The following is a 27,406-nucleotide window of genomic DNA, read 5'->3' on the forward strand; positions in this document are numbered from 1 at the left end:
ATTTCAAAGGAGAGAAGTTTTTCAAAAATTACTTTATTTCACAACCTCTGCATTTTTTTGTATATATTAGATTTTACAAATGTCAGTATGTAACTTTAGATTCTGTTACAGTGATGAAACTTCAAGTGTATTTGGTATATCCAGATGGAATGAAGTTGCCCTTAATTAGCATAGTGCTATGCACGTTTGAATGTTGGGTGTTCTTATTTAACAGTACAGTATTAATATCAATAGAGAATGTTCTGCTGCTCAGTAGTAAAATACCTAGCTAAGCAACTATGGTGTTTTAAGTTTTGTTCAAATTTTTACTATTTTATTTTTACTATTTTATACAGATCTGCCAAATTTAACATTGTTGCAATGACACATAAAAAAAAATGAAAAGAGAAAAAAAGTGTGGAAAGAAGCAATAGCTCTCTAAGGATCTTCCTGTATGTAGCATAGTTGCAAATATCTTAGATACACAGCTTAGAATAAATTCAAAATCAGACATACACCCCAAGGGCCAAAATTATAGTCAATACTACTAGTAAACAAACTGATGTAATATTTTACTAATAGCAATTTCTAAGTAATTGAAAATGAAGTGATAACTACTTATGTTATTATTACTTGCAGCAGTTCTGCATTTGACCTGAAGCATCAGCTTCAGGGAATTACAAAGGAACAATGCATTCAGATGAGTTGTGATAATCATAAAGCCTAACTAGCATGTATTTCCTTGTTTATATTTCCAGCTAAGGCCAAACAGTGACAGCTTGGAAACATGAAAGAAGTGTATACAGTTGCCATATATCTCAGTGTCTGAGGAGTCCTTTGAGACAAGGTGGACAGAATGAATTACATTCTTCCACAGCATCCTTCTAGGTACTGTCACCTGCAGAGTATCATAAAAGCTTTCCCCGTATACTTCTTGGTCAAATCCCTAATTAAATTAGAAACTAATAGGTGGCTCATGTCAGGAAGAGTTCAGATTTCACTCTCTCACAGAAGACAGATGATATGGAACAAGTATGCACAGTCATCTGTATGTGAATCTTCTTTTTCAAGGCCTGCTGTCTTCTCTCAGCACCTCGAAAAATGACAGGAGCTGATGAAAGGCAGGACGCTTTTCTGGCAGCTGGATGAGGCAAAGATGATGGATAAAGTTATTTAGTTACAAATGCATACAGAAATTCGCAGAGACAGTGGTGATTAAGGGACAAAGAAAAAAATTATATTTTTTTATATTTCTTCTGTTGCAATAATTTATTCTTCTTTCTTTGCATTAATGTTTTTCCCAAATTTCTGCCAATAATATTTAAAAAGTCTGTAATCACTGTCATTTCATGGTATCACCAACAATATGCCAAATGGTTCTTTGCTGTGGGAGAGGGACAAGTCATGGTCCATAGACAACAGACTAAAATTTAGTTGAAGAGAAACAATAAATCAGGATAGTTCTTGGCACGGCAGACACATCTCTGAAGATAACATCAGCATGATCAGCATTTGACTCCTGGAAGACTCACAGATGGGATAACTTACTCCTTCCATTTTAAGGGTGTTTTTTTTTCATGCAACTTCAGCTATCTAAAGAGGTAGAGGTCACCTCCAAATTAATTAAGATACTTATATATAAATAGAAATAACACATATTCTATGGTGGCTAAAATAGATGGGAAAAATGGTCATGGGGAGGTACGACTAGTCATTCTGTAGTCATAGGAATTTAACTCAGAATTCAAATTTTAAACCAATAAATTTGTGAGAAGAATCTTACCCTGTGTCCTACACTGACATTGAAGTGCATTTTAATGTACATGCAGATACACATACCTCATGCCAGCAGTTGTACATTATCTGGTAGGTGATGTCTGAAACCAGTTGCGGTCTATAAAGTCTGTATCCTTGAGAAACTTTCTCAATCACCTGCATGTTATCGTACAGCTCGTAGGGCTGCTTTCCCAAAGTGAACACCTCCCACATTAAGATACCTGCAGAAGTATTCACAGCAATGGAAGGCAAGAAACAGAAGATAAGAAATGAAAACCAAGAAATGCAAGAGAATCCTTCCTTCCCAAAACAAGATTCACATGCAATACATAACTGACTCCATGGAGAGTAATGTCCAAAAATACAAACATCCCCTTATGTAAATGTGTATGTATGCACAGTGTTAGAGAAGGAAAAAGAAATTCACTGTTACAGTTATGCATATTTTTATAGAGTAAATCATAATGCATTTTTTAATGATCATTCGAGTGTTTGAGTGAGACATAAACTTCTTTGGCATCAGAAAGATTCCCAAATGCTTTGTGGTCTCTACTACACATACATATAAAAAGTGGAATTTACTGAAGCAATAGAAACACTGGATAGTATAATAATAATTAATTCACAAAGACTCCTTTGCTTGAAACTATTTTTCTTGAAACTAAACAGATTGATAGTTAAAAAAAAAAAAAAAAGTGAAATATTTATTATTCACAATATAGAATCATAGAATAATGAAGGTTGGAAAAGATCACAAGTATCATCTAATCCAACCAGCAGCCCATCACACCATGCTGGCTAACCATGTCCCTCGTGCCACATCCACACGGTTCTTGAACACCTCCAGGGATGGTGACTCCACCACCTCCTTGAGCAGTCTGTGCCACTGCATCACCACTCTTTCCAAGCAGAAATTTTTTCTAACATCCAAATTTATTATTAATAGTGGAATTATTATTTTTTTCAAAGAGAAATGTACTGGATCTTTAACTTCCCTCCAGCTTCAAGATCGGAGCTTTGCAGTGTCACAATGGGATCAGAATAAAATACCTGAATCTCACCTTTCCCTGACGAGAACATGAAACAGCCAAGATTATTTGTCCTCAGACATCTGCTTCTGGGATGTGAGTACATTGGTTCAGTTCTTTAGCCCTTCAAAGACTCACTAATTTAAAGCAGTCAAACCAAGACTGACAGATCCATGTCTCCCCTTGCTTCCACTGCATCAGTGGAGAGTGGTAAAATGAGAAGAGACCCTCTGAGGGAAAACAGTGTTTTCCATTGAAGTTAGTGCTGATATTGAAGTTAATGACAATAATGCCTGGAGTCAGGATTTCATCCGTAAGAACAAAAAGAAAATTTATTGCCAGAAAATCCATCCTTTGATTTAATTGCGTATATTATAAAAACCTTGTGAAGAGCACAATTGAGTTGTTTATCCGCTAGACACGTTAACAATATTGGGAGACTAGCTAAAGTTAAAGATAAAAAAGAAGTATTGCATTTTGGAGGCACTTTCATCTGCTTTATTCACCACTGTTCAATCTCAAGAACAATGGGTTGCCAAACTTCCATCAAATCATCCGCTGCTAACATCATCCTACTGAAGGAGCAAACCCATGTAAGTGGATTTAAGGCCGCTCACAAATGGCTCCCCTTTCTTTGCTGCTTTTTTTCGGACTTTTAGAAACACTGAACAGACCCTGAGGATTTTTAAATCATATCTTGAAAACCACTGAAGTAGAAGTTCAAATGTTTGAAATTCCTGCATAGAAAGTGATCTGCAAATGCATTTTATTTTTTTTCCAAGATGCAGTGACCCAGATCCTCTGGCACATCTGGCCCATGCACACTATCCATTCTGACCTCTTGGACTAATAGAACAGCTCTTTGATTTGGCAGCTAAGATTTATGTTCTACAGTCAAAGACACTTTTTGATCTCCAGTGCCAACATTTCCCGTTAGTGCAGCATATAAAACACATATAAAGCACCTGGGGAGTGGTCAAGGTTTCTGTATGCCTAGAAGAAAAAACATTGGGCTAAAAATTCCAAAAATTCCTATTTTTGATTCATAAAAATATTAAATGAGAGCATAAGCTGTAATTGCTTTATGTATTATTTCAGCATGCATGTAGTATTTTCGTATACTAAGATAAATAAATTCAAACATGATAACATATACACATAAGCATTTATACACAAAATTCCATACATACCGAAGGCCCATACATCAGACTTGCTGCTAAATTTGGTGTAATGAAAAACTTCTGGTGCTGACCACTTCACTGGAAACTTGGTTCCTAGAGAACTTACATACAGATCATCCAGGATATACCTAAAATGGAAGAAATGAACTTGGTTGTGGCTAGTTGAAGGAAAATTCTGGCCAGGAAAATCCCAGATGGAATCCCAAACTTCCAAAGGATATGTGGTAGAGACATCAGCTGTAGTCAATAGATCAGATAATTGTTATCAACATATTAGAGAAATAGTCATAGAATCATAGAACTATAGAACGGCTTGGGTTGAAAGGAATGTCAAAGATCGTCTAGATCCAACCCTTCTGCTCTGGAGGTTTGTACTGTGTCCCAGTGCTTCCTGTTGCACTGTCACCTTGTGAAATACCTTATGTTCTTCAAGCTTGAACTTTCTGAGCTGCAGTATGTGGCCATTTCCCATCGTTGTAACATCTGACACTGATAAGGTTTACTTTGCTTCATCAGCTTTGCAACTGCAAGCAGCCACAGTCAGCTTTTAGGTATTTCTTATCCTCCTCATCTTCACCAGACTAAGCAGTGCCTGTCCCCTCAGCCTATCCCCAGAGGACTTGAGGCTGCTCATCCTCTCCCACTTCCTTCTACTGAGGCTGCTGATGCAGGTGTTTAGCCCATTGGTCGAGTGCATATCTTCTAGAAAAAGCAAACTGAGATTTCCTTAACAAATATGAGTGGTGAAATTTCTCAGCTGTGCCTAACCTTTAAGCATTGAGTTTTTGAGACAGAAAAGTGTCTTTATTGTAACTCCATAATAGTTTAGAAACTACTTTATGGATAGGAAACACAAAAAGATGTAACACACTGTGACTTAACTTTACTAATTGCCTGTTCTTAGCTGATCACTACCAGTAAACTATAAGATATACTAAAACTGCAGCTCCACAAGGCTATCAGTTCTCTTACTTACCTTGTCATCCCGAAGTCAGATAGCTTCACGGTAAGATTGCTGTCAACCAAACAGTTCCTAGCAGCCTTTAGTAGAAAAATTAGAAGATAGATGAGTAGAAGAAGACTAAAGTGGAGGAAATAATGTCACGTCTAAATTTCTATCCACTAACATTTCAAAGAGTAATGAAATGCTTTGATTGAAGCAGTTAAGTTGGAAACTGTAAGGGATTAGTAAGTAACTCTCTTATTTGGCTTGACTACTGATTGAAAAACATTGTTTATCATTACCTCAGCTTTACAAATGAGGATGATGAGAGATGAGTAAACAGAGGTGAGAAACTCACATTCACCTGGACGGACAGCAACAGATCTAGAAAGTAAACTCTGTCTTGCAAAGTGCATCCTACTACAGGGTCTTAGCATTTACCAAGGCATCAAAAGCAAGAAGGAAAACATTGATTTGCTTATCCACAATACATTATAAGCAGAGTAAAACAATAAAAATTGATATAAACAGTCTGGCTTATGAAAGTTTCAGTAAGAAAACAGTTCTACAAATGGTCACCAGGGAACACTTATCTAAAGTTGTATTTTGTGTCTCTTCATGCTCATAAATTTTTGTGATACACTTTGAATCTACAGCTTGAAATCAAACTCATGTTTAATCTCTGTCTTCCCATGGCATACAGACGGTTTTCAGAGACTGACTTCATATTTACTACTTGAACACTGTTAACCACATTGTCTGTCATTCCTCATTTCTGAAGGAGAGTGTGAAAATTAGTGATGTATGGATTGAACAACTTTGTTTGCAAATAGAAACAAATTTTTGAAAGCATCATCAAGACAGCATTTAAAATAGTACCTGAGGAGATGAGATCCCTATTGGAAAATTAATCAAGTCTATAACATAAATCATTACCAAATATTCCAATGTATTTCTGCCTGGAGTTAGAAGGCAAAATACTGCTACTGACTCTGAAGTTTGTGTTTGTTCACTTTTAACAGGCTCAAAAATAACTGCTTATTTCCCCAAAGACTTATGCTACCATTTTTTATAACTACGTTTTGCATTAACTTTGGGTCCAGGACCTTGAAATGACTGAACCTCACATTGAGAGCAACTTGAAATACAGTGACTTATACATGCATTTAAAAGAGAAGGCAACTCCAGACTTTCAAGTTCTGTTCCTGCTTGCAGTGTGCAAGAATAAACTCCCATTTATCCTAATAACATTCGTACTTGTTAAAAGAGAAAAGGTTCCCAATTAGATAAATTAGAGATTTATTTAACAGTGCCCCTCATCTTTAATGCTGCACCTCTATCTCCTGGAGGACTGAATCATCAGTTCAGATTGAACTTTTTGCTTTACTGATGCTACAGTTGTGCTGCAAAGTGCTCATAAATCCCTAAACCTAGAGCCCATGCATGCAGGCAGCACAGTATGCAGTGCTGGGGACCTGCTAGCACAGAAAGTTTAGCTTGTGGGCAATACTGTCTACATGTGGCTATAAAGCTCCTAGCCCAGAGGTACCTTGTACTGAACCAACCAGGTGTCTCTGCTTTGTAGACCATGACACTTTTCAGGTGAGCACCAGTGCAGCTGTACCTGAACTACGGGTCAGAACTGTGTCGGTCTTTCCCATTTCACTTCTCCTGTGGGATAGCTTACCAAATTTCTATGTATGAGCTGACAGCTCTCCAGAAAAGCCATAGCATCACAAACGTCATAGCAGATTTCCAGAAGCTGAAGGGGCTGTAATTCCTTCCCATGAATCTGTAGATAACTGAGCAAACTGCCATTTGGCATATATTCCATCACCAGGTAGATGGGATACAGTTTTGAGCATACTCCATACAGTCTAACAAGTTTGGGATGATTAAGTTTCCTGAAATAAATGCAAATAAAACGGTAAGAGACAGAATAGATATGATTACTACATACTAATGCAGCATTCTCTGAGAAATTCTTGAGAATGAATGCAGTCTTATCTTAGACTTGCAAGAATTCATTTTCAAGAGGAATTGAGACTCCTGCTCATTACTGTGAACCTCAGTATTGATTACAACCAAAAGAAGTATTGATGAAATGTCAACTTCATAGTCAAAATCTCAAATAGAATTTAGCGGAGAAAATGTGCAGCCTTATTGGTGGGAGAAAATGGAACTGAGCGGGTAGGGTGGTCCCTATACCTGAAAGTTTTCTACTAAAACTATGCTGCAAAATTTTTGGATTCAGAATGGTGATTGTATCAGCTAGTTGACAGCAAGGTAACGCATACCTTCAGGACATGAGATAACAGAAATGTTCTTGAATTCATGTGCTTAATATCACTTAATGGAATTTCACTGGATATTCTAATACAATTATCTCTTTAGATTCAGAAACTAATACTTCAAATCACATCTTTATATTATTGATATTTCCCAGTCATTCACTGCATTCCTATCTGCAGGATGGCAACAATGACCTTCTAATCATTTCTGTATATGTGCTAAGGAAAGTAGTTTTAAGTGACATATGTGGAACCTCTAATGTTTTGGAAGAGATGCTAGCTGAAACTTTTTGTAGGTGATCCCATCAGTTTGTGTGAAATTATTTTGTTAATACTCCAAATGTTCTACATGGCTACCTATTTAGCCCATGTCTAATGTACTCAACATTATTTAAAGCTATTTTTAAGAGGAAATCCTTTTTCCGGTGTCTGCTTTGCATCACTGATTAATGTTTGGAGAAATCATTGTTTCCAAATACGTAAGCAAAGCTTACATCATGGTCTGAGCTTCTGCTATGAATTCATCTTCTGACATTACTCCCCCTTTAATCATCTTTACAGCCACATCATATTGTCCCTTCCACTTTCCCAGATGCACTGCTCCAAACTGACCACTTCCCAGCTCTCTCAATGGCACAATTTCCTCTCGCTTCAGCTCCCAGATTCCTAGCAGGACAAAGAAATTCTCTTAAGCAAAACAAACAAACAAACAAAAAAAGCAAATGCAAGCATAATGTCTGTCAGGTGCAATGCTGTTGTTTTCTCTGAAGGGCTACAAAATCATGGTGCACTGATGTAACATACCTGTCTCTCATCTCAGCTTTATGTTTGAAGGACACTAAACTTCCTACAAGTATTTTTTGCTACTGCTTAGGTTTAAGCCTTATAAGTAGTTTTGAGAAAGATTTATGCATCAAATGATAAATATTCCTGTAAGGGATTGGAAAACAAGCATGATTGTGCCAGTTAATATTGCAAAGGGGAAAAAAAAAATGGGAAACTCACATGATCTTTCATGTTCAATATAACATTTGACATAGAGTGTCTTAAAAAGGCATAACATCATTGTTATGTGGGCAAACTAAAATGGCCACAAAACAATGAGTTCAAAGATTCTGCAATCTTCCACAAGCCTGAAAGAAGTAAATCATGATTTTCTTGTCTTGATTTCATTGATGGCCATGTCTGACATTATAAAATTATTTTCCTACCATTTCCCAATGAAGCTGTGGCTGGGACTTTATTTATTTGTGTTGATACCACATGCCGGAGCCTTGGCACCATACCTACAAACAAAACCCATTAAAGCTCTCAATATATAAATAACTCCTCTGGATCAAGTAACATACAGGAAATTAATGCACAAACACAAAAACACACACCATCCAGGTAAAGACAACAATTTTTAGCAGCTTCATCATTTCACAAGACTAGGCACTTCAGGGTTTTCTAAACAGTTTTTTTAAACAATTTTTTCTTTGCAATACCTTCAGCAGAAGTATTGCAAGAAGAGCCAGTAAATTATCAAAAAGTTCTGTACAGAAAGCAAAGCAACTATTTTGATTATGAATATGATAGCTCAAGTCCCACCCAAATTCTCCCAAAAGATGTCTCAAAATTTAGAACATTCAGCATTGGAAGTGGTTTGTGTTAACTCTGCAAAGCGCAGAAGACAAAGCCAGAGCCAAGTAGAAAGAACACATAGGATTACCTGCTGAGTTGTGTTGGTGGTGGTATATCAGTTTGGGAATTGTTTCAAAACAGTGATTTTCAGTAAGGTAATACTTATTCTCAGGGGTTTTGTGCACGTGGTAGTGTTTGACTATTCCTTTTTTACTTCTGAAAAACACAACGAAGTGCTGTGTATGTTAGAGCCTTGCAAAGTGCCTTCCAGCCCATGCATTAATAGATTAGTTAGCTGTGAGACAAACTACAACATTCCAACCAAATAACTAAATAAATAGCAGATCTGTTCAGGGAGACTGTTACGTTTTCCTCTGTCATATTTATCCACCCTTTACATCTGCTGGCTATTTAGAACAGACTGAAGCATATTACAGAGTTTTGCTGTGTACTACAATATAGCCTGTATTTGTTTCTCAACATTGTCATCCAAAGTCAATAGCTTTCATGTACTGCCCTCACAATGGCTCTACATCTAATTCTGGACACCTATGAATAAAAGGGCCACAGTTAGAATTAGTTCTAGTCTGCCCCAGAAGTCAACATTTCCACCTCTTCTTCTGCTTTCCAACTTCTACCGAGCCCTTCCCTTCCCTTCCCTTCCCTTCCCTTCCCTTCCCTTCCCTTCCCTTCCCTTCCCTTCCCTTCCCTTCCCTTCCCTTCCCTTCCCTTCCCTTCCCTTCCCTTCCCTTCCCTTCCCTTCCTTCCCTGAGTCAGTTCAAATAACCAATATGACCTGAAAGTGCCTGGGGTTCATCTTCAACACAAGAGATTTTGTTGGAGACAACTTACACCAAATATAATTTCCCTTGCATGCTCATAGAAAGGATATTCATTCTTTGAATACTCACTCATGAAATTTACTGAGTACAGACACAGTATAAATTCCTGCCTGGCTAGATTTCCGCACCACAAAAGCACCTTCTTTTCCCTAAATGAAAAGAAAAAAAAAAAAGAAAAAAAAAGATAAAATTACAAGAATCTATGAGGTTGGGATTCACCTCATTGAACTTTAGAATTTTACACTGGAATGTCCATAGATAAGAAAAGATGTGATTTATCTGACGTCCTTTAAGAACTACTTTAAGACAAGACAAACTTTGCCTCCGAATTATTTATTTCTCCCCATAAAGGAGGTCTAGATAATTGGTTGTGGTACCCCAGTGTAGATGTTTAGAGTTAGGTGAATTGTACACCATCCCAGACATGAAACGAATAGTGTGCCATTTTGGTTTGATGCAGGCACAGATTAACTGCAAGGTAGACAGAAAGTAGTTAAACTTCTCCTCCCTCCTATCCCTTCCAGAGGCTCCATACATTCCTTGTGAATAAGTTCTTTCTCTGCTATACTCAGTAGTTTCACATAATTCATTAGACAAATGTCATTTTTTCTTGCCAAGGTATTTTTGAATGGTAGAATAGCTAAAAAGATTTTCATTGCATATTAATATATTTGGAATATTTATTTATGTTTGGTGGTATTCCAGTCCTAACTTTCACTCCTCACTTTTACTTCTGTGAAAACAGCTTACCACTCTAAATTAGATACTCTGTTTTTCAGAGTTCGTTTTTGAAGTGTATAATCTGCTCATCTGTACAAGAGAAACAATGCATCCAGACATTTTTTGGAGATCTGTTTTTCAATTCTAATGGAGTACAAGAGTTTCTAGCAATGTGTTATGCAACAGCTATTTGAAGAGCATCAGCATCCTCTAGCTACATACTACGGCAAAGACAGAAACTTCTCCTTGACTGTTCATATACAAGCAATAGGGGTATGTAGTACCTTCTGATGGAGCAGCTGCTCAGATTGGGCACGGGAGATACCAGCAGCATACCAACTGTAAGAGAAGTATTAGGCTCGTTACTGACAGGCTGATTTCTGAGTAAGGCACAGCAGACTCATGAAAAATGCCATACATCTAAATATTTTTGAAAATGTTTCTAAAAGGTAGAGTTGGGACTTGTCCTGCATGTGTAATTTTAGGCTGTAAAAAGAGAGAAACCACTAGTTCCATCTGCTTCCAATGGACTTCTATACCTTGAGATATCTGGGCCCATGCTGTGATGCTGGCTTTTTATAGTAAATCCTTACAGGAAGATCCTGCAGTCTTGGAGCTCTACCAGAAGTAGCTTGTTTGTCCTGGATCAGGACATGTCCATCTCCTTAACAGCTATGAGTTGCATAATTTCTCCTCTAATCTTTTGTTTTTCACAATATTTGAGCAAAGTGAGAAGTACCCCATGGTGGAAACAAGACAAACATACTATGTCAGATCATTTTGGGGAGTTCATGTAAAGCCTTTTTAACAAAAGTTCGTTTCATGAAGGATCCTTTTATAAGTGTAGGAGACTGATTTGTCCAAACACTTGTCTTTTTCCTTTCCAAAACCAAATTCATATCTATTGTTGGAAGTCTGTGACCAGTGATCTTACTGATGACCTCAAAGCTGATGGCCCAGAGAGGTGGTGGATGCCCCGTCCTTGGAGACATCTGAGGTCAGGATGGACATGGCTCTGAGCACCCTGATCTGGCTGTAGGTGTCCCTGTTCATTGCAGGGGAGATGGACTAGGTGATCTTTAATGATTCGACAATTTTATATATCTAATTGTTACTATTAATATAACATAAGTATATGGAATGCCATTGTTCTTTGTACATGCAGAATGGAAATAAAACTTCTATATAAAGAATCTCTCAGTTCTCATGAAGATATATCCTACATACTCACTCATGCTGAGCCATGCTCTGTTCTTCTGCTGTCTGCTCACTGACACTTGAGTTTTCCCTACAAAGACAAAACAATACACTGAAATGATGAAAAACTAGTCATGAAAATTGTTAAATGCCACACTGCATATATTTTTGAGTAATTGTTTCTATTGTGCCATGTTCCAAGGTGAATATTAAAAAAAATGAGATATATTTACTTCTCTAGATTTTTCTCTGACTTGCTAAACACTTACACAATGCCACTGTACAATGTGTTGGAAAGAGAAATATGTTCTGTGTGTTCTGCAGCAAGCAATGAAACTACGTCTTTACTGAATTTACTCAAAGATTGCATCTACCACTTCAAAATTTACATGGAAGATTTCCAAAACTGTACAACCCTAAACTTCCCAAATAAATATTTTTAGCATGACAGTCAATGGAAAGAATTCTAAAACAATTTATTGTGCAAAAATAACAGAACAGTGATTATGATGTCTTTTACTGAATATTAATAGAATAGTGGCTTTTTTATTGTTGGTTGGTTGGTTGGGTTTTTTGTTTGTTTGTTTTGGCTTGTTGTTGTTTTTAAAGTAAACCTCTGGATCCTATCTAGTGTGGTTTACTATAAGAAAATTTGTGAAGTTTCTGTAAGGTTTTCATTCAAACACTTTGACATACACTTAATGCTTACAATGTCATAGCATCTTGCCATCTTGCCATAAAGAAAATTTGAGACTGATTTATAATAGAGTTGAACTCACTCTGTAGTGGAATGCTTACATACATACAAATGCATGAGCATGCTAGCAAGGCTGACATTTTAAAACTGAAATAAAAGTATAAAGACTGAAATCCCAGCATATTGAAGACAGTGGCAAAACCCTACTGATTTAAATGAAAACAGGTGATGGGGAAAAACTGATGTTTTTTGCATTAATGTATGAGTCAAGAAGACAAATTGCATTTGATTCTACACCTTGCAGTAAATTATATGCTTAGTACTCAGAAGGTTACTTAAGAAGAAAAATATTCCAAAAAATTTGCCCAATCTTTTCTTGAGTGGTGAGGAGAACATTTAAGCAGTGGATGGCTGCATATTGATTCACCTTGGCTCATCCTCATTCAAGAATAACTTTCTCAAGTAAGTGCTTGGTACAAAGCCTTCATTCCTGCAAAATAAACAGTTCACAGTTCAGCTATCACATATGATTGCATCTTAAAATTGGTCACTTAAAATAGGAAAAGGGATTAATCAGACAGACACTTGTTAGAATGCCACTAACAGAAATGCTCATGGTTAAAACATTTCTGTACACGACATGGAGAAAATGCAGAGGTAATTTGTTTTAGAAGACTATATTTCAATGAATTATGCTTTTCACTAGTCACTGAAATGGCTTATTTCTCAGTGATTGACATCAATATATGGGAGATTGGAGCAGCTGTTCAACAATATCATTACATGCCATCTCCATTGCTGTGATGAAGGATGCAAGTGACTAATAGGTGCCAGCAGAGTATCCAAGGTCAGACACAGAAAGTCAGCAGGTAGGCTCAGCACTCTTTCCCACACAGTGCCACATGCAGTTGAGAAGCTAAGCTAAGTGAGTATGGGCAGCTGAGCTAGCATATGAAGCAGCTGGCAGCATGGCATGTTGGACTAAGTTATGAGGACCCATAGTCATCTTTAGCGGTAAGGGAATGGGCTGTATGCTGTGCCCACCAGAAAAATAAACTGGGGGAGTAAGGTGTATATTTGCCTATGAATTGAGACAGAAAGGAAGGGTTTCTTCACCACAGATCTCAGTAGAGTGAGAAGAAATCCAAGAATGCATGAAATCTGAAACAGGTAACTGCCAGCTGTTTGTTCCTACTACATTCAGAACTCCAAGATCTTTGAAGTTTCCAAGAAGAACTTTAAGATTTTGCTATGCTATATATGGAGTTTTTCCTTGCAGAATCAGTGCTGCAAAAGCCTCAGATTCACAAACCAGAGAAAAAACTATAAATGCTCCCCATTCTCTTGATTTTGTTTTGCTCCTTCATTCATCTCAGAGCCCTCTGCTCAGGCTCTATTAGCAGAGCTGCCTATATTATATGCTTTTGCATAGCCATCAAGTTTTCAGTGATGACATTTAGCAGCGAATCTCAGCTTACTGATTTATCATTGTCTTTGAATTGCTGGGGTTGTGTGCTGCTTTCTTAATCCAAACAGCATGCCACTCCTGTCAGCTATAAAATACAGACACTTTGACTTAAGGTTGATTTATTTGTTTGCTCACTTGCAGATGTAAACTTAATCAATGAGTTATGAGTGAATCAACTAATTCCATTCTGTTCCAAACCAGTTTGGATATCCTCTTGCTTAAAAATTCTTCCCTTCCACATTTCTGTCATGTACATGAAATCAAATTCAGAGAGTATCCATCATGAGACAGACAAGAAGTCGTATCTCTTCTAGGCAGCTCCTGTTTGTTGTGTTGCCTTTGTCTCCAACATACTCTGAAAGCTGTTTCTTATTTAATGACTTGGGAAGCAATTTTCTTTTCTGCCCCAGCTGGATGTTAATGAAAAATTTTGTATTTTAAGCAGTCAAAGGGGATTCTTCCAGTTGTGAACCTCAAAGAGAATAATTTAATGCTTCTGTTCAATGCTGGATGGAAGTGTTTCAACAGTTCTCACTGGTCTCCAGTGCTGTCACTGCTATTGCAATAGTGACGCTGTTGGTCTAAAGATGATTTGTGCATACATGAGAGGCAAAGTCTGTGAGGAGAGATGTTATCTTCTTATTCACTGAGACTAAATAGTTGGAAATAAATGGCCGGCTTCAGAGTGCACAAGCCCTTCCTCAGGCACATGACAGAATTAAAGCCATTGGATATTATTTTTGCTGGCACACAGGCAGTGACTATAGTAAATCTATAACCCAGTCTGGCAGCCAAGGATGATAATGAATGTGGAGCTGTACAGAACACAATGAGGCTTCTTTAAAAAGGTTTAAAAGCTACTAACATAGTTCCAAGCTAATGCTAGCTCTATAGATCCTGTAAGGCACTGGGACTGCCTGCGATGCTGTCTATGAGGATGAGACACATAGAAGATCACGATCATGGAAAAGAAGTATAGTGCAGTGCATACTTACCCTTCCAAATCTCTTACTTTCCACCAGGCAAAATCTTCCTCTTGCAATACATGGTATTTATTGCTTTTGACAAGACGGATAGCTGAATTTCCTGAGGGTTCATAGTTGCATTGGGCCACAGCCATATTTAGAATTCCCTTGTTTGATGATACAACCTGAGGCAGGCTTCTACGTCTCAACTTTTGAAGACAGAAAAAATAAAATGATAAAGAGATAGAGCACAGAATAAAGTAAGAAAAGAAAAGCGACATACATGATCATATATATCTTCAAAATGGATAACAATGTAAGAAAATTAATCAAAGCTAAGAAGATGGGCACAGGAAAGCACCTTTTTTTCTCATTCGTGTAGAAGGACATTCCAGAAACTGTTGTCCATATTTGTGACACGGGTGAAAACAGAGCCAAGTTCCATCATAATGACACCCAAAGCATTACCTGGAGTGCAGGCTGACACAGCTGTCATAGTAAGCTCTCATTAACAAGATGACATAATAGACTGTACTCATACTAAAAGCCTAACATCATCTGAAGCTGATAGAGTTTACTGAGCAATTGCAATTCATGTGCATTAGACACCATGTGAACAAACAGTTTTACTATAACTAAGTGCAATGACATCATATTGTATCAGAAAACTCTAACACAGCATCACACTATTGTAACCTACATATATATGTTTTAATGACTGTTGATCAATAATTAATGATTACTAATAATCATTAATTACCATAATAATTACCATAAAGCACAAGAGATATTCATCAGTCGTTTCTACTAATCTCTGAAAGAAAAAGCTACGTGATTCTAAATTGTCCCCTTTCCTTATAACATTTTATTGACCACATTGGATGTTTCTTTGTTAAACTTATTAGATATAAGGAACTCCACTTGGTTCCTTCTCTGTGCAGATTTAAACAAGTATAGGAATGTAACTATAGGATTTCTCTTTGACCCACATCTTCAGGTGAAATGTGTCTTCCTACATAAGTTTCTACCTATCACCGCTATTTGTTTAGGAGGTCTACAAAAATAACTTGGGTGAGAAGCCCGACTTTAAAGTTAGTTTACAAGAATCTAAGCATAGGCAAAAAGGCATCTTAGATTTAGGCACTGAAATGTATTTAGAAATTGGAGAAATGTCATAACTGAGAAAATCAAGGCATTCAAATTCTGTAATAGTAGGGAAAACTACATGTGAAACACTGACAGCAAAAGATGGGGAGAAATAACAAAGACTTGGGATAAGAGGCTCCAAGTGCCAACTATTTATCTTATGCAATCATTTTATATTGAAAAGCACTGTAATGAAATACTGGGTAAGAATGCCAAGTGTTCTGAAGCAGGCTGTGATTCCTTTAAACAAATCTTAGCAACCACGGCATTGTGTGCTTGCTTGTTTCATCTTCATTGATATTTCTTTACTTAATTTAAGCAAAGAGAAACCAAGAAGCCAACTGATTGACACTGTGGATCCAGAAGACATGCAGGATCTTTTCCAGTAAACACAATGAGCCTCAATCTGATCTCACTGAGTTCCCATGGCGATGCTCATCTGTAAAGAACAGAATACCCATTTGCCTAGACTTAGACCTGTTATTCATCAAGCGTTACTGCTTCAGCACAGGAAGTCTGGTTCCAGTTGGCCATGCCTGACTTCAGTGGAAGGGAGCTTTTAGCTTGAAGGCCTTTGTTAAGCATGATCCAAGCCTTAGGCTGTCTGTTTTGTGGATAATGTCAGAAATAGAGTGGCCTGAAGCTACTAGAAAGATGGAGAAAATTATAATGCATTTTCATAAAAGCATCTAGTAATATTAGAGCAAGTAAATCTTTAGTGAATGTATTTATGGGCTGATTTGTATCTCTGAGATATGGCTTTGGTAATTTTTTGAGATTTAACTGTTCTTTCTTAATCCTCCGTTTTGTTTATGGAATGATCAGGGTGTCATGCTTTGAGGAAGCTTTCATCTTTTTGTGAAACAGGAGAAAGTGCAAAGTGTTGGCCAAAGTAAATGGCGGAAATAATTATGATCAAATAAAGAAGCTTTGTTTTGTCCAACCAGACAGGGGAAAGATCCAGCCAAAGATGAGCACATCAGATTTGCATCTCTTTGGGTTTTACTGTTGGATTTGTACTTGTCTTTTGCAATATTTCTGGATGGACTTCTGTGTAACCTGGTACAGATTAATGTTTTGGTTTGTGTCCTTACATAATGCTTTCCATATCCAGCACTGGTTGAAAGCCCTAAAGCCTATACTTTCCTAATAGTAATTGAATACACCTTGTTACTTCCCTTATGCTAGCAATGATATTATTGTGATTTCCATGTTGATGACTTTATCAACCATCTAGAGAGAGCTTTAGGTGACAAGCTGAGATTTAGGTGTGATGGGCAAATGTAGTATACCTACCATCTGCAAAACCGTGTTCCCACGGTACAACTGGAGGTATGTGTTGCTTCATTTACTCTTCTAAAAAAACTTGTCAAAAAAATTAGCATGAGGAGATATATGTGTGCACTCAGTGGACTTCTACCTGACCTACAGAAAGTATTTGACATTGCAAAGACAGTGCCTGACAGGCACCAGCAGAGATGAAAGTGTTTCTAAGACAGGAAGATCCTGCTTATCAAAGCACAGAGGAAATGCCTACTGGTCCCTCTGAAGGCATGGTGTCACCTATACTCTCTGTAATAGTATCACTCTTTAGGAACTAGCTCTCCTGTGGAAATGGTGTAATGTTCAACTGATGAAAGGGACAGAGACATCAAAGGTGTAAGCTGTAAAGAGAAGAACTAGTGCTTCTGGTCAATGGAGGAAGGAGAAAAGAAACAAGACTCGCCGGGATTGGAGAGGTGAGGGATATGAAATGGGGATATGAAATGGGAGGTAGATGGAAGGAAGACTGGCAGTTCAGTTGTGCCTTTGATGATCAGTCTGAGTAGGTGAAATGACAAAATAGAATGTGCTGAAAGCTTATAGAAGTAGCTCTGGATCTAAATATAGATTGCTGACTACTCCTCGCCATGAAAACTCAGTATTAGCCTTATAAGTCTGATCTGTATGATACAGCTTGGGGAAATGAAGTCAAATTGTTCTAGCCAGATGTGGTACTTATTATATCTGCATTTACTGAAACTGTTTTAGAAATATCAACCTTAATATTGTCACATTCCTGCATTTTAAACTTCCCTTCCAAAATAACACCTTTGAAATCAAGCAGATAATGAAAATAAATCATAAAGACCTAGCAGAAGCCAGCATGTTCAGCAGAACATTTGCATGACTGATGATCTCTCCAGATAGACAAAGCATCTCTTGATGGAAGCCAGGCAAGCAGACCGCAGAATTCAAAACAAGTTATGCTGCTGCATGTTCACAATGCCATTACTTTCAAGTATTATTAACAGAAAAAATATATCAAAAGCTTCTTTGATCATAGCCTGTTTTCAAGGCTTTATTATTATTTTTGGAGCTCCATTTTATACCTCATGGTTTTGTCTTGTTTCTTGATGCAAATCTTAAAGCCCTAGTTGTTATGTCAATTGTATACATAAGAATTCAAGCTTTTCTTCTTTTTTTTTTTAGTTTCTTTCTGATCAACAGAGAGAAGCAGGGAAATGGGCCCAGAATGCATCCTAAAGATACAAACCACAAACCAGAAGACAAATGAAAAGAAGGCAGGAGACATAATTTTTTAAAAAAATCTCATGATTTTTTAAATCTAGTTTACTTTTGGAGGAGGTTAGACTAGCGATCTGAGAATACGCAGACCATTCTGCTAGCCATTTCTTAAATACATGAAGATCAAACAACGCTGTTCTCTTCTATTTCCTTGTCAGCTTTACCTTCACCTCACAAAACTTAGTAACTTGGCTGGGCAATGAAATTAAGGTCAAAAATAGTAGAATAGCCCTTACATTTGTATGAGAGGAGAAACATAGGTTACTCTGAAAGTAATACCTCCTATTTATTGTCATGGAAACTAGAACAGTTACAAAGAACACAATAACGCTGTTTGAGAGTGACACTTCTGTGCCAGTTTGTCAGGCTGCCCCTCTGCTACCATCTTCACAGAGTGTTGGCAAGAAGATTCAACCTCTACTGCCATACCACCCACAACTGCCTCTAACATCATGAGTCAACATAATAAAACAGGATGCATTATTTTCAGTACACCACTCATAGAAGAGGAAATAAACACAGAAACAGATCTTCAGTCTCCGCTTTATTCTTATTCCTTCCAGCCTTTCCCTTTTTCATCACGCACTTTGCTAAACTGCTGCATGCAGTGTTTGTTTGTTTGTTTGTTTGTTGGCATTCTGGTGTCTTTTTTGTCCTCTGAGTCTGTTTGCTTAGTTTTCACAGATGCACAGAGAGCAAGGCACACACTTCTGGTTTACTGTCTGGTATAAAGTCAAGACATAGGTAGGAGTACATATATATCTCAGAAACACTTTTCAATTCATTAACTTACAGTATGTTTCTGTTAAGTTGAGCTAAACAGATGTTCCTGAAGAGGCACTTGTACTCCTGACCCAGCCTGCTGGAGCAGTGTAACGTGGGAATTGCCTGAGAAAGTGCAGTTTATCCGCCATTTCTCACTTAAATTAAGTCATAGAATCATAGAATCATTCAGATTGGAGTCCAACCATTGACCCATCACCATCATGCCCACAAACCTCAATATATTTGTCCACAACTTCAGTTACTATGTTTTCTCCAAGTACTAGAAGCACCATTTTCACTGGCAAGTGTGGTAGAGTGGAGTTTGGGACATCTGTAAGAATAAGACTTCCTATGCTCTAGAGAACTAATTTTGATGGTATTCACTAAAAGATGTCACTATAAAGGCTGTAGTCTCTACTACCACCAGCTTGTTAAGTGAACTGGAAGTGGCTGAGGCTTCCTCAGTTTGTCTTTTTCAGCACACTGAAGACAGGGTTGTGTCCCTCCTCCTGATAAGCTGCTGGACACCAGATTGCAGTACCTTGATTAACAACTGCTTGAATGGGTTGGTAGTGATACGAGAAGGAGGAATGATCTTAAACTGAGACTGGGGAGGTTTAGGTTAGATGTTAGATGTTAGGAGGAAGTTTTTCACACAGAGGGTGGTGACGCACTGGAACAGGCTGCCCAAGGAGATTGTGAATGTCCCATTCCTGGAGGCATTCAAGGCCAGGCTGGATGTGGCTCTGGGCAGCCTGATCTGGTGGTTGGCGACCCTGCACATAGCAGGGGGGTTGAAACTAGATGAAAATTGTGGTCCTTTTCAACCCAGGTGATTCTATGATTCTATGATGACCATATATTAGAGATTGAGACCAACTTCCAGGGACAGCCTGCAGTTCTCCCATCTTATATGACTCCATATCATCATTATCGAGTCTTTCTCTACAGGTCGATACTCAGAAGTTTGACCTACCAGTGTTTGAGGGACTGGAGGCAGTGGTTTCACAGACCAGGTTGTGCAACATAGAGTCACATCTGAAAGATAGGGATTAAAAAACATACTGTGAATTTCAGCAAGAATTTATCTCTTGATGCTTTCTCACTTGTAGAACTATATAGTGGCAGCAACAGCACTGACATTTCTTTTCCCTATGATATAGAACTGCTTTAATTCTGTACTTTCCAACTTTCTCTTAATTCATCTCAATATCTTTTAAAAGTCCATAAGCCATTGTTCTCATCTATGCCAAGTTTCTGAAAAAGGCACTTGTAGTCTATGAAGTGGTGATTAAGAATACTGCCATTCCATTACCTATCAGCCAGAAGACTCAGGCTGTCTGGAGTTTCCCCTGCACAGGCAATCTTTCCCTGTGCTCTGCATGTCTCCACTAACAACCTCCGGAACTCATTTAGGAACAAATATAAAGTAGACACAGCACAATATCTTGCACGCATTATTATCTCTGGCAGAAATGAAGCGTTCAATGTATCAAAATACTCCTTGTAATTCTTCTCATGGATAAGTCATCCATGGCTGACAGTGAGGTATTTCCTTGTCCTTACAACTGACTGGGGGTTTCACGGCCCTATTGGCTCATGTAACAAACAGTTTGGAAGCTATATGAAGCTATTCAAATTACTGTTACAAAACAGCTGACAACTCTTTACATTAGCCAGTGTTCCATAAACTGTATTGAGAGCAGATAAGACTATGTTTTCAAAAGCAAATGCTTCAGTGTTACTGGGAGTGTCACAGACACAAATCAGGTTGCAAACTATGCACATCTACAGCTTTTGATTTGTCTCTTAATTTTGGGTACTTACATTTTTGATTGTGATATTAAATGCTCAAGACCAAGTTTTGATCATGATTGAAATTAGTAAATCTATGAGTGCTCTAAATTCCAAATAATCCAGCTTTAAAAAGCTGAAACCTAAATATTCATAATTCACCATTGTGTTTTCTTAACATGAGTTGGATTTCCATTAAGCATGTATACAAGCACAAGGGAATTCCCTTTTGACAATATGAAATCTGGGAGTGTACTATTCTGTAGATTTTCCTATCTCAGTATTCATAGATAAAATATAGAAAAACTCAATAATAACTATGTTTTATGAAAATACTTTACAAAAGGATATTAAAAGAATATATATATATATTGCAAGTTAAATCACATTGTTTCTACCTGTCTGGTTGTGGGAACCTCATCAACTGAGGAGTCTTTGAGCATAATGCTACAATTTATCTAGAGATCTTAAGCATAAAGGAGAAAATACATCCATTTTGATTATTTTGTGGGTAAAAATATCACCATCTTCTTAGATCAAACAAAACAGATATCATTTTCATAGAGTCATAGAATTATTTGAGTTGGAAGACCATCTAGTCCAATTCTTCTGCAATGAACAGGAACACCTACAGCTTGATAAGGGTGCTCAGAGCCCTGTCCAGCTTCACTTTGAATGGCTCCAGGGATGGGGCACCCAACACCTCACTGAGCAAACTGTTCCTTACTACCCTTATTATAAAAACCTTCTTCCTTATATCCAGTCTAAATCTCCTCTCTTTTAGTTTGAAACCATTTCCCTTTGTCCTATCACAACAGCCTCTGCTGAAGAGTCTGACCTCTTCTTTCTTGTAGCCCCTTTTCAGAAAGAAGGGGACAGACTCTTTAGCAGGGTCAATATTAGTGTTCCCATTTGGATTTGGCATATAGTGAAAAGCATCACTGAGACTAGGTAAATAGAAACAAAAGAAGACATTACATTTCTCCCAAGTTGTACATCCAGGGGCCGTTTTACAAGTCTGATTGCAACAGAGAAACCTCCCATTGGTGAAGAATCTTTTATGATATTTGCTTAGTAAATTGGTATTTTCTTTAATTTCTGGAAAGCATAAAGAAAAAAGAAAACACAGTAAGCACAAAAAGCTGCAACACTGAAATCTTACTTTTGTTTAATAGAACCTGCTGCACTCAATTGTGGGACTTCTTAGTACTTATTGACTCTTAGATCTAGCCACACATCCTCACATTTCATTTTCCATCGTATTTTGTCCTCTATATTATATTTCTTCAAATATGCACAAGTCTGAATTCCACACCCACCAGCTACCTCTTTTTTTCACATCTGTGTGTCAAGAAAGACACAGTGCAGTCCTATGAAACAATCAACAGACAAAGTAGGATCCAACAGCTATGATTCCAAATCATGTATCTTACAAAGATTTCACAATCAATAATAAAAATAATAATAAAAAAAATTATATCAAAATATACTGAATATTTTCCTAGAACTATCCACTGTAAGAAAATGATACTCCGTGATACTCAGTATCAGATACCCAATACCTGAAATGGCAAATCCAATCTGTTTATCTGCTAAAATATATCTAGCATTTAAGCATACCAAAGGGAAATGCTATCAAAGAAACATTTAATTTATAATCCAAACATTGCTTTACTCTACAAAACTAGCCCCAGTGCAATTACTGTGCTAGTGATATATTAGTTCTGCAAGTCATAACAGCATTTTTGGCTTCAGAAGACAGCTAAAAGAAGCGTAGGATGAGTAAAGTGAGACTTTAAAAACTGATTGCTTCTGGACAGGGTTCCAAATCTCCTGAGGTGACCCATTTTTAACCCTAAATCCTTGAACACGCAATAGAGTACAGAAAGGAACAGTACACCTTTGGTGACCAGTACTTTCATACACTTATTAAAAGGCTTGAAGGCAGTGAAATGTTTTTGCCATTATTTGCCTTATGATCATTACAAATGTATCACTCACACAATCATATTCTTTGCAAATTTTATTTTAGAAGATTTTATTTCAGTATAACAAAACTCTCTATTAACTTGCACTGGCTGGAAGATATGTCAAAAATTGGGAAATTTTAAAATGTTCAAAAATAATAGCAAAATAAGCTTTCATCTTTTAAAATTTCTAACTCATTCTTGAAAACACCAATGCATTTCAACCAAGTATGAATAAGACTTAAAGAAGGTGAGAATGAGTGGCATAAAATGATAGTGCAGAGTACTTTCCTATCTGCCCTGAAGTTATTTGGTTATTTGGATACACTGGCACACAAAGGGCTAATGTTTACCTCTATGCAAAGCTGCAAGCCACTTGTTCCGTCTCTCTTCATCAGGTGCATAGACATAGAGCAGGCCATCTTTGTACACGATCTGGAAGAGGTTGCCAGCATGGTGAGAGTGTGCAACCCAAAATCTTCATGCCAGAACTTGGAAACCAAAATTAGGCCTTGAAGATTCGCTGATATCAAACTTCCACAACCTAGCAATGTTTTTTGGAGGTCATATATAGTACTGTCATCACATAAGCCTTGCGTATACTACCTTAACCACCATGGATCATATCCAAAAGAACCACTGAAGGAAAAAGGGGTAGCATAGAATATTTATAGATAGACCTGTCTTCTATATACAAAAGACCTTACAATTCACAAAGAAACTCATTTTTTCCACTTCAGTTTTTCCAGACTCCTCTTCCAGCTTCTGGCTGTTGTTACAAAGGCTAGCACCTGTCTTCAAGTACTCAGAAACAAATACTGAGGCGGAGCAAAAGCTTGGGGCAGTTTTGAATCAGGGAATTCTAATCCAAAGGTTATGCATTCATACTCTCTTGCCTTGGATATATGTTTTTCTTCTGCAAATTAATTCAACTGCCTTTGAAAGCAAGTAACTAGTATTTACAACCTCCCACAGTAAGTAGTCCAGTAACTTAGCTATACAATATGAAAAATCAGCTTATTTTTCTTGTGTTCAACATACTTTCTGCTAGCCTCATTTGATGCCTATCTAATAATTACTAACATCTGCTTTGCTGTTTGGTTGATGCTTAGTATAGGCTGTGTGTATGTGTTAAGTCCAGGGCTTCCTTTCCCTTGTACTAAACATTGCTTTTCAGTCATCTGCAATGAATTTCAAGTATCGCTTTATTGCTTTGTTCGTACACTGGAGAGCACTTGTTACTAAATGTGTACTCCCTCTCGTAAGCATACCAGACTGATCAATCTATTTTCTGTCTCTTTATTTAGTTAAATGGTGGAGCCCTGTGAGCTTTTCTCTTTAAGGCATGTTAGCCAATCCATTATACACTCTCCTCTGACCTCCCTTCAGTTTACAACATCTTTCTTGAATTAGAGTCACCAGAACTAGACTCAATATTCTCCTGCAGATCACAGTAGTGTCAAAACAAAGACAGTATAGCCTTCCTGCTTTTATTCAATGTGTGCCTCTGTCAATGTCCAAAGATGCCATTAGCTCCTTTGGCCCCAGCATCACACCTGAACTGATGAGAATCAGCTATCAGGATCTTAACCCCCCTCTTCAGCAATACAGTTTCCCAGAATGGAGTCCCCCATCCTGTGACTATAGTGTGTATTCTTCTTCCCACTTATCTGAGTAGTGAATTCCTGAGATAAACACAAGTGCACCATTTGCTGCCACAAAAGTAGTGAGGGAAAAGGGAAAGGAAGAAAGGAATGACACTTAGGAGCAAGTAGGAAGTGAAAAACTAAACATTTCTCAAGAGGATGCCCTTGGCCGTGGCAATTTTTGCAGGGTCATGGATTAACACGCTATCAAGCAGCCTGCTGCTGCTGACTGTGCTGCTCCAGGTGGCACTCCAAGGGGATCTACTGCCTGCCTGTGCTCACAGAACTGATACTGATGGAGGCTCTCGGGAGAACGTGTTGGGGAAAGAGATAAAAAGCAGCAAATCTTAAGTTATGGTTTCCTTATTTAATTCCTGAACAGTGCTTTGTGCAGCTACGTCTTCTGGTACGTGCACAAAGCATAGCCTTGAATTTACTAACTGAGGCCTAATAAGAGAATAGTAATCAGGCAGTCCTGGGTCAAAACCTCTACTTGGCATTGGGCAAAAAGATGGGAGTGGAGACAGTGGGAATGAAAATGAGATTTTTTAAGTCCCTAATTATGCTTTAAAAATGTCATAATCACATAAGTGTATTGATCTTTGTATTAAAGCAAATATGATAGAAATTTGAACATAAGAGAAAAAATTCTAGACCCAAATTTTGTCCCAGCCAAGTAAAAACATTTTAATAAGGTCACAACTTCAGTAACAAGGACAGATTTTCTATTTTTTTTTTAAATACCTATGGCACTCAGCTGTAGCAGGTATCGGCAATTGGGACAGGAGTGATCAGTGTAATCCTAGGATGATTTGAATATTTCACATGAAATGAACATGAAACAAATTTCACAACTAACCTGAAAAGGGTATTGTCTCGCAGGAGGTGTTGATTCCTCAAGATTCACTGTCTCAACACATCGAATTTTCTCAATATCAATTGACCCCTTCTTTCTTCCTCTTTTCTAAGGGAAAATAAAGCAGATTGTAAACTAATGTTAACTCAGTATGCAGTATTCTAGATTTACTGTTCTGTTCAATTTCATGTCTCAAGCTGGATAAGCCATAGCTTCATGGTTGTTAAATTTTAAAAGTAAAAAACATGTTTGGTGCCCTAACCACATTTATATATCAATCAAATTCCTTTAAAAGTCAATTACAAATTACAGGACATGGCCCTACATCTAAGAAAACATCTGCTGCAATTGTAAGAGTACAGCTGCAGAAGGGGAATGAGGGGAGAAAGAAGAAAGAGGAATGAAGTAGAAGGCACCTTAACTGCAAACCGGAAGCCTAGCTGTGGCAGTTGTATTTTTTGCTAAGGTGCAGGAGCATATTCTCAACGGGCTTCCATGCTGGATCCCAATGAAACTTAACTCATCAGAGGGACCCAAATGTACTAAGGAAGCAAAAACTTTGAAATAAGTTGCCAGGGTAATGTATTTGCATTCCCAACAGGAGATCTTCTGAGTGAAATCTACCCTCGTGTGAAGCACAGTCAGTCTCCAGAAATCGATAGCTTAACCATCTGCTTTATACGAATGAGAGATAAGAATGGGAACCAATTACACCTCACACAAGTAATTTCTGAAGCCACTTACTTATATCACTTCAGAGGGAGGCCTGAATGAGGAAAACATCCCAATTCAAGACAATATGTAAACATATGCCACTGTTAATTACTTGCTTAAGTTTTGTTGTCTTGCAAAGGATGCAGACAGATGCTCAATGGCAAACATAGCTGTAAGCAGCCAAGTGATTTCCTGAACTGAAAATAGAATTTGTTGCACTCTAATTTTTCAATTTTACTCAAAACAAAGTACACCTGCTATTCTAATGCATCCCTCCTAATCAAGTTTCGCACCAGAAGAATGAGGTGATGATCGGAATATCTTTGAATAGTTTACTTAAGAAAATGAGTTTTTACCTCTTTGCCATATTCATAATAAGAAAGGCTTGTTTTTGTCAGAACAAACAACCTTTTCTTGTAATTAGCTGGTGACATTTTTCTCTTCTGTTGTGACTTCTTTAAAAGAAGTTCTTCTAGAATTATCTTTTTCTCCATTTCACTTCCCTAAAAGAATATCATAGAAATTTTTATTATCACTATTAATAAATATGACAACACCAACTGTAGAAACAGCAATAAAGAATATATCGAGTCATTGTCTTCTACACGTGTTTTGAAATTCTATAGTAATACATGATTACAAAGTATAAACAGTGCATAAACAAACGAGGTTGATTAACTTATTATATTATATACTATATTTCTAAATATGGCACTTCTGTTACTTCACTGTCTGAGCATCTCTCCTTCTAAAGCCATGCACGCTTTCTGGCAAAGAGCACAGTCTACTTTATACACAAATGTATTACATCTGCAGCATATTACGGAAGTCATTACAGCAGCAAAGGGAACAACAACAACAAAGAATACCCTTCTATTTACAGACTAGAAAAACAGACCTAGTGCTGACAAGTTTGTTCCCTGAACTGGAAAGTTCCTATTCTTTCTTTCAACTATAACAAATGCACATTTATGGAATGGTGACAGATAGAAAAGTTCAGTAAGTAAAAATCTTGCACCACATGCACATGGATGCGTGGATCTATTTTTCTTAATCTTGATAATCACACAATAGCAAATACTAGGAAGGATGAAATCTATAATATTTCTATAAGCTTAATATGGTTTCAGTTTATCTTACCCAAGTATAAAGACCAAATGTCCTTTACCATGTACGCTCTGGCGCTCCAAGGGAAAGTGTTCTTCTAAGCTATGCACTTCATTGTGCCCTTGTTCACCTT

The 27,406-nt window shown here is 37.5% G+C and overlaps 1 protein-coding gene across 1 annotated transcript; it reads right to left on the reverse strand.

The window, feature by feature from the left end:
- BMX (BMX non-receptor tyrosine kinase) lies at nt 1–27,406 on the reverse strand. Its single transcript, XM_031557169.2, has 19 exons — nt 27,307–27,406; nt 26,523–26,669; nt 25,456–25,560; nt 23,304–23,385; nt 21,962–22,081; nt 20,166–20,227; nt 14,741–14,919; nt 12,705–12,767; nt 11,615–11,671; nt 10,668–10,722; nt 9,733–9,812; nt 8,910–9,037; nt 8,410–8,484; nt 7,693–7,864; nt 6,595–6,811; nt 4,941–5,005; nt 3,974–4,092; nt 1,819–1,976; nt 1–1,120 (listed from the first exon to the last, which is right to left on the reverse strand). The coding sequence occupies exons 2-19, from the start codon at nt 26,658–26,660 to the stop codon at nt 1,046–1,048; spliced, it is 1,950 nt and encodes a 649-aa protein (XP_031413029.2). The 5' UTR covers nt 26,661–26,669; nt 27,307–27,406; the 3' UTR covers nt 1–1,045.

Source organism: Meleagris gallopavo, chromosome 1 (genome assembly GCF_905368555.1).
Source record: "Meleagris gallopavo chromosome 1, MGAL_WU_HG_1.1, whole genome shotgun sequence".
NCBI lineage: Eukaryota > Metazoa > Chordata > Aves > Galliformes > Phasianidae > Meleagris > Meleagris gallopavo.

Bases quoted from the DNA above. Each gene is read 5' to 3' on its own strand.
- BMX (XM_031557169.2), bottom strand. From the start codon at position 26,660: ATGGAGAAAAAGATAATTCTAGAAGAACTTCTTTTAAAGAAGTCACAA. The intron at 9,038-9,732 runs GTGAGTATTCAA...TGTGTTTTTCAG, and splicing joins GTACTCAGTAAATTTCATGA to AAGTAAAAAAGGAATAGTCA. The intron at 6,812-7,692 runs GTAAGCTTTGCT...CATTTATTTCAG, and splicing joins GCAGAAGCTCAGACCATGAT to GAAACTTAATCATCCCAAAC.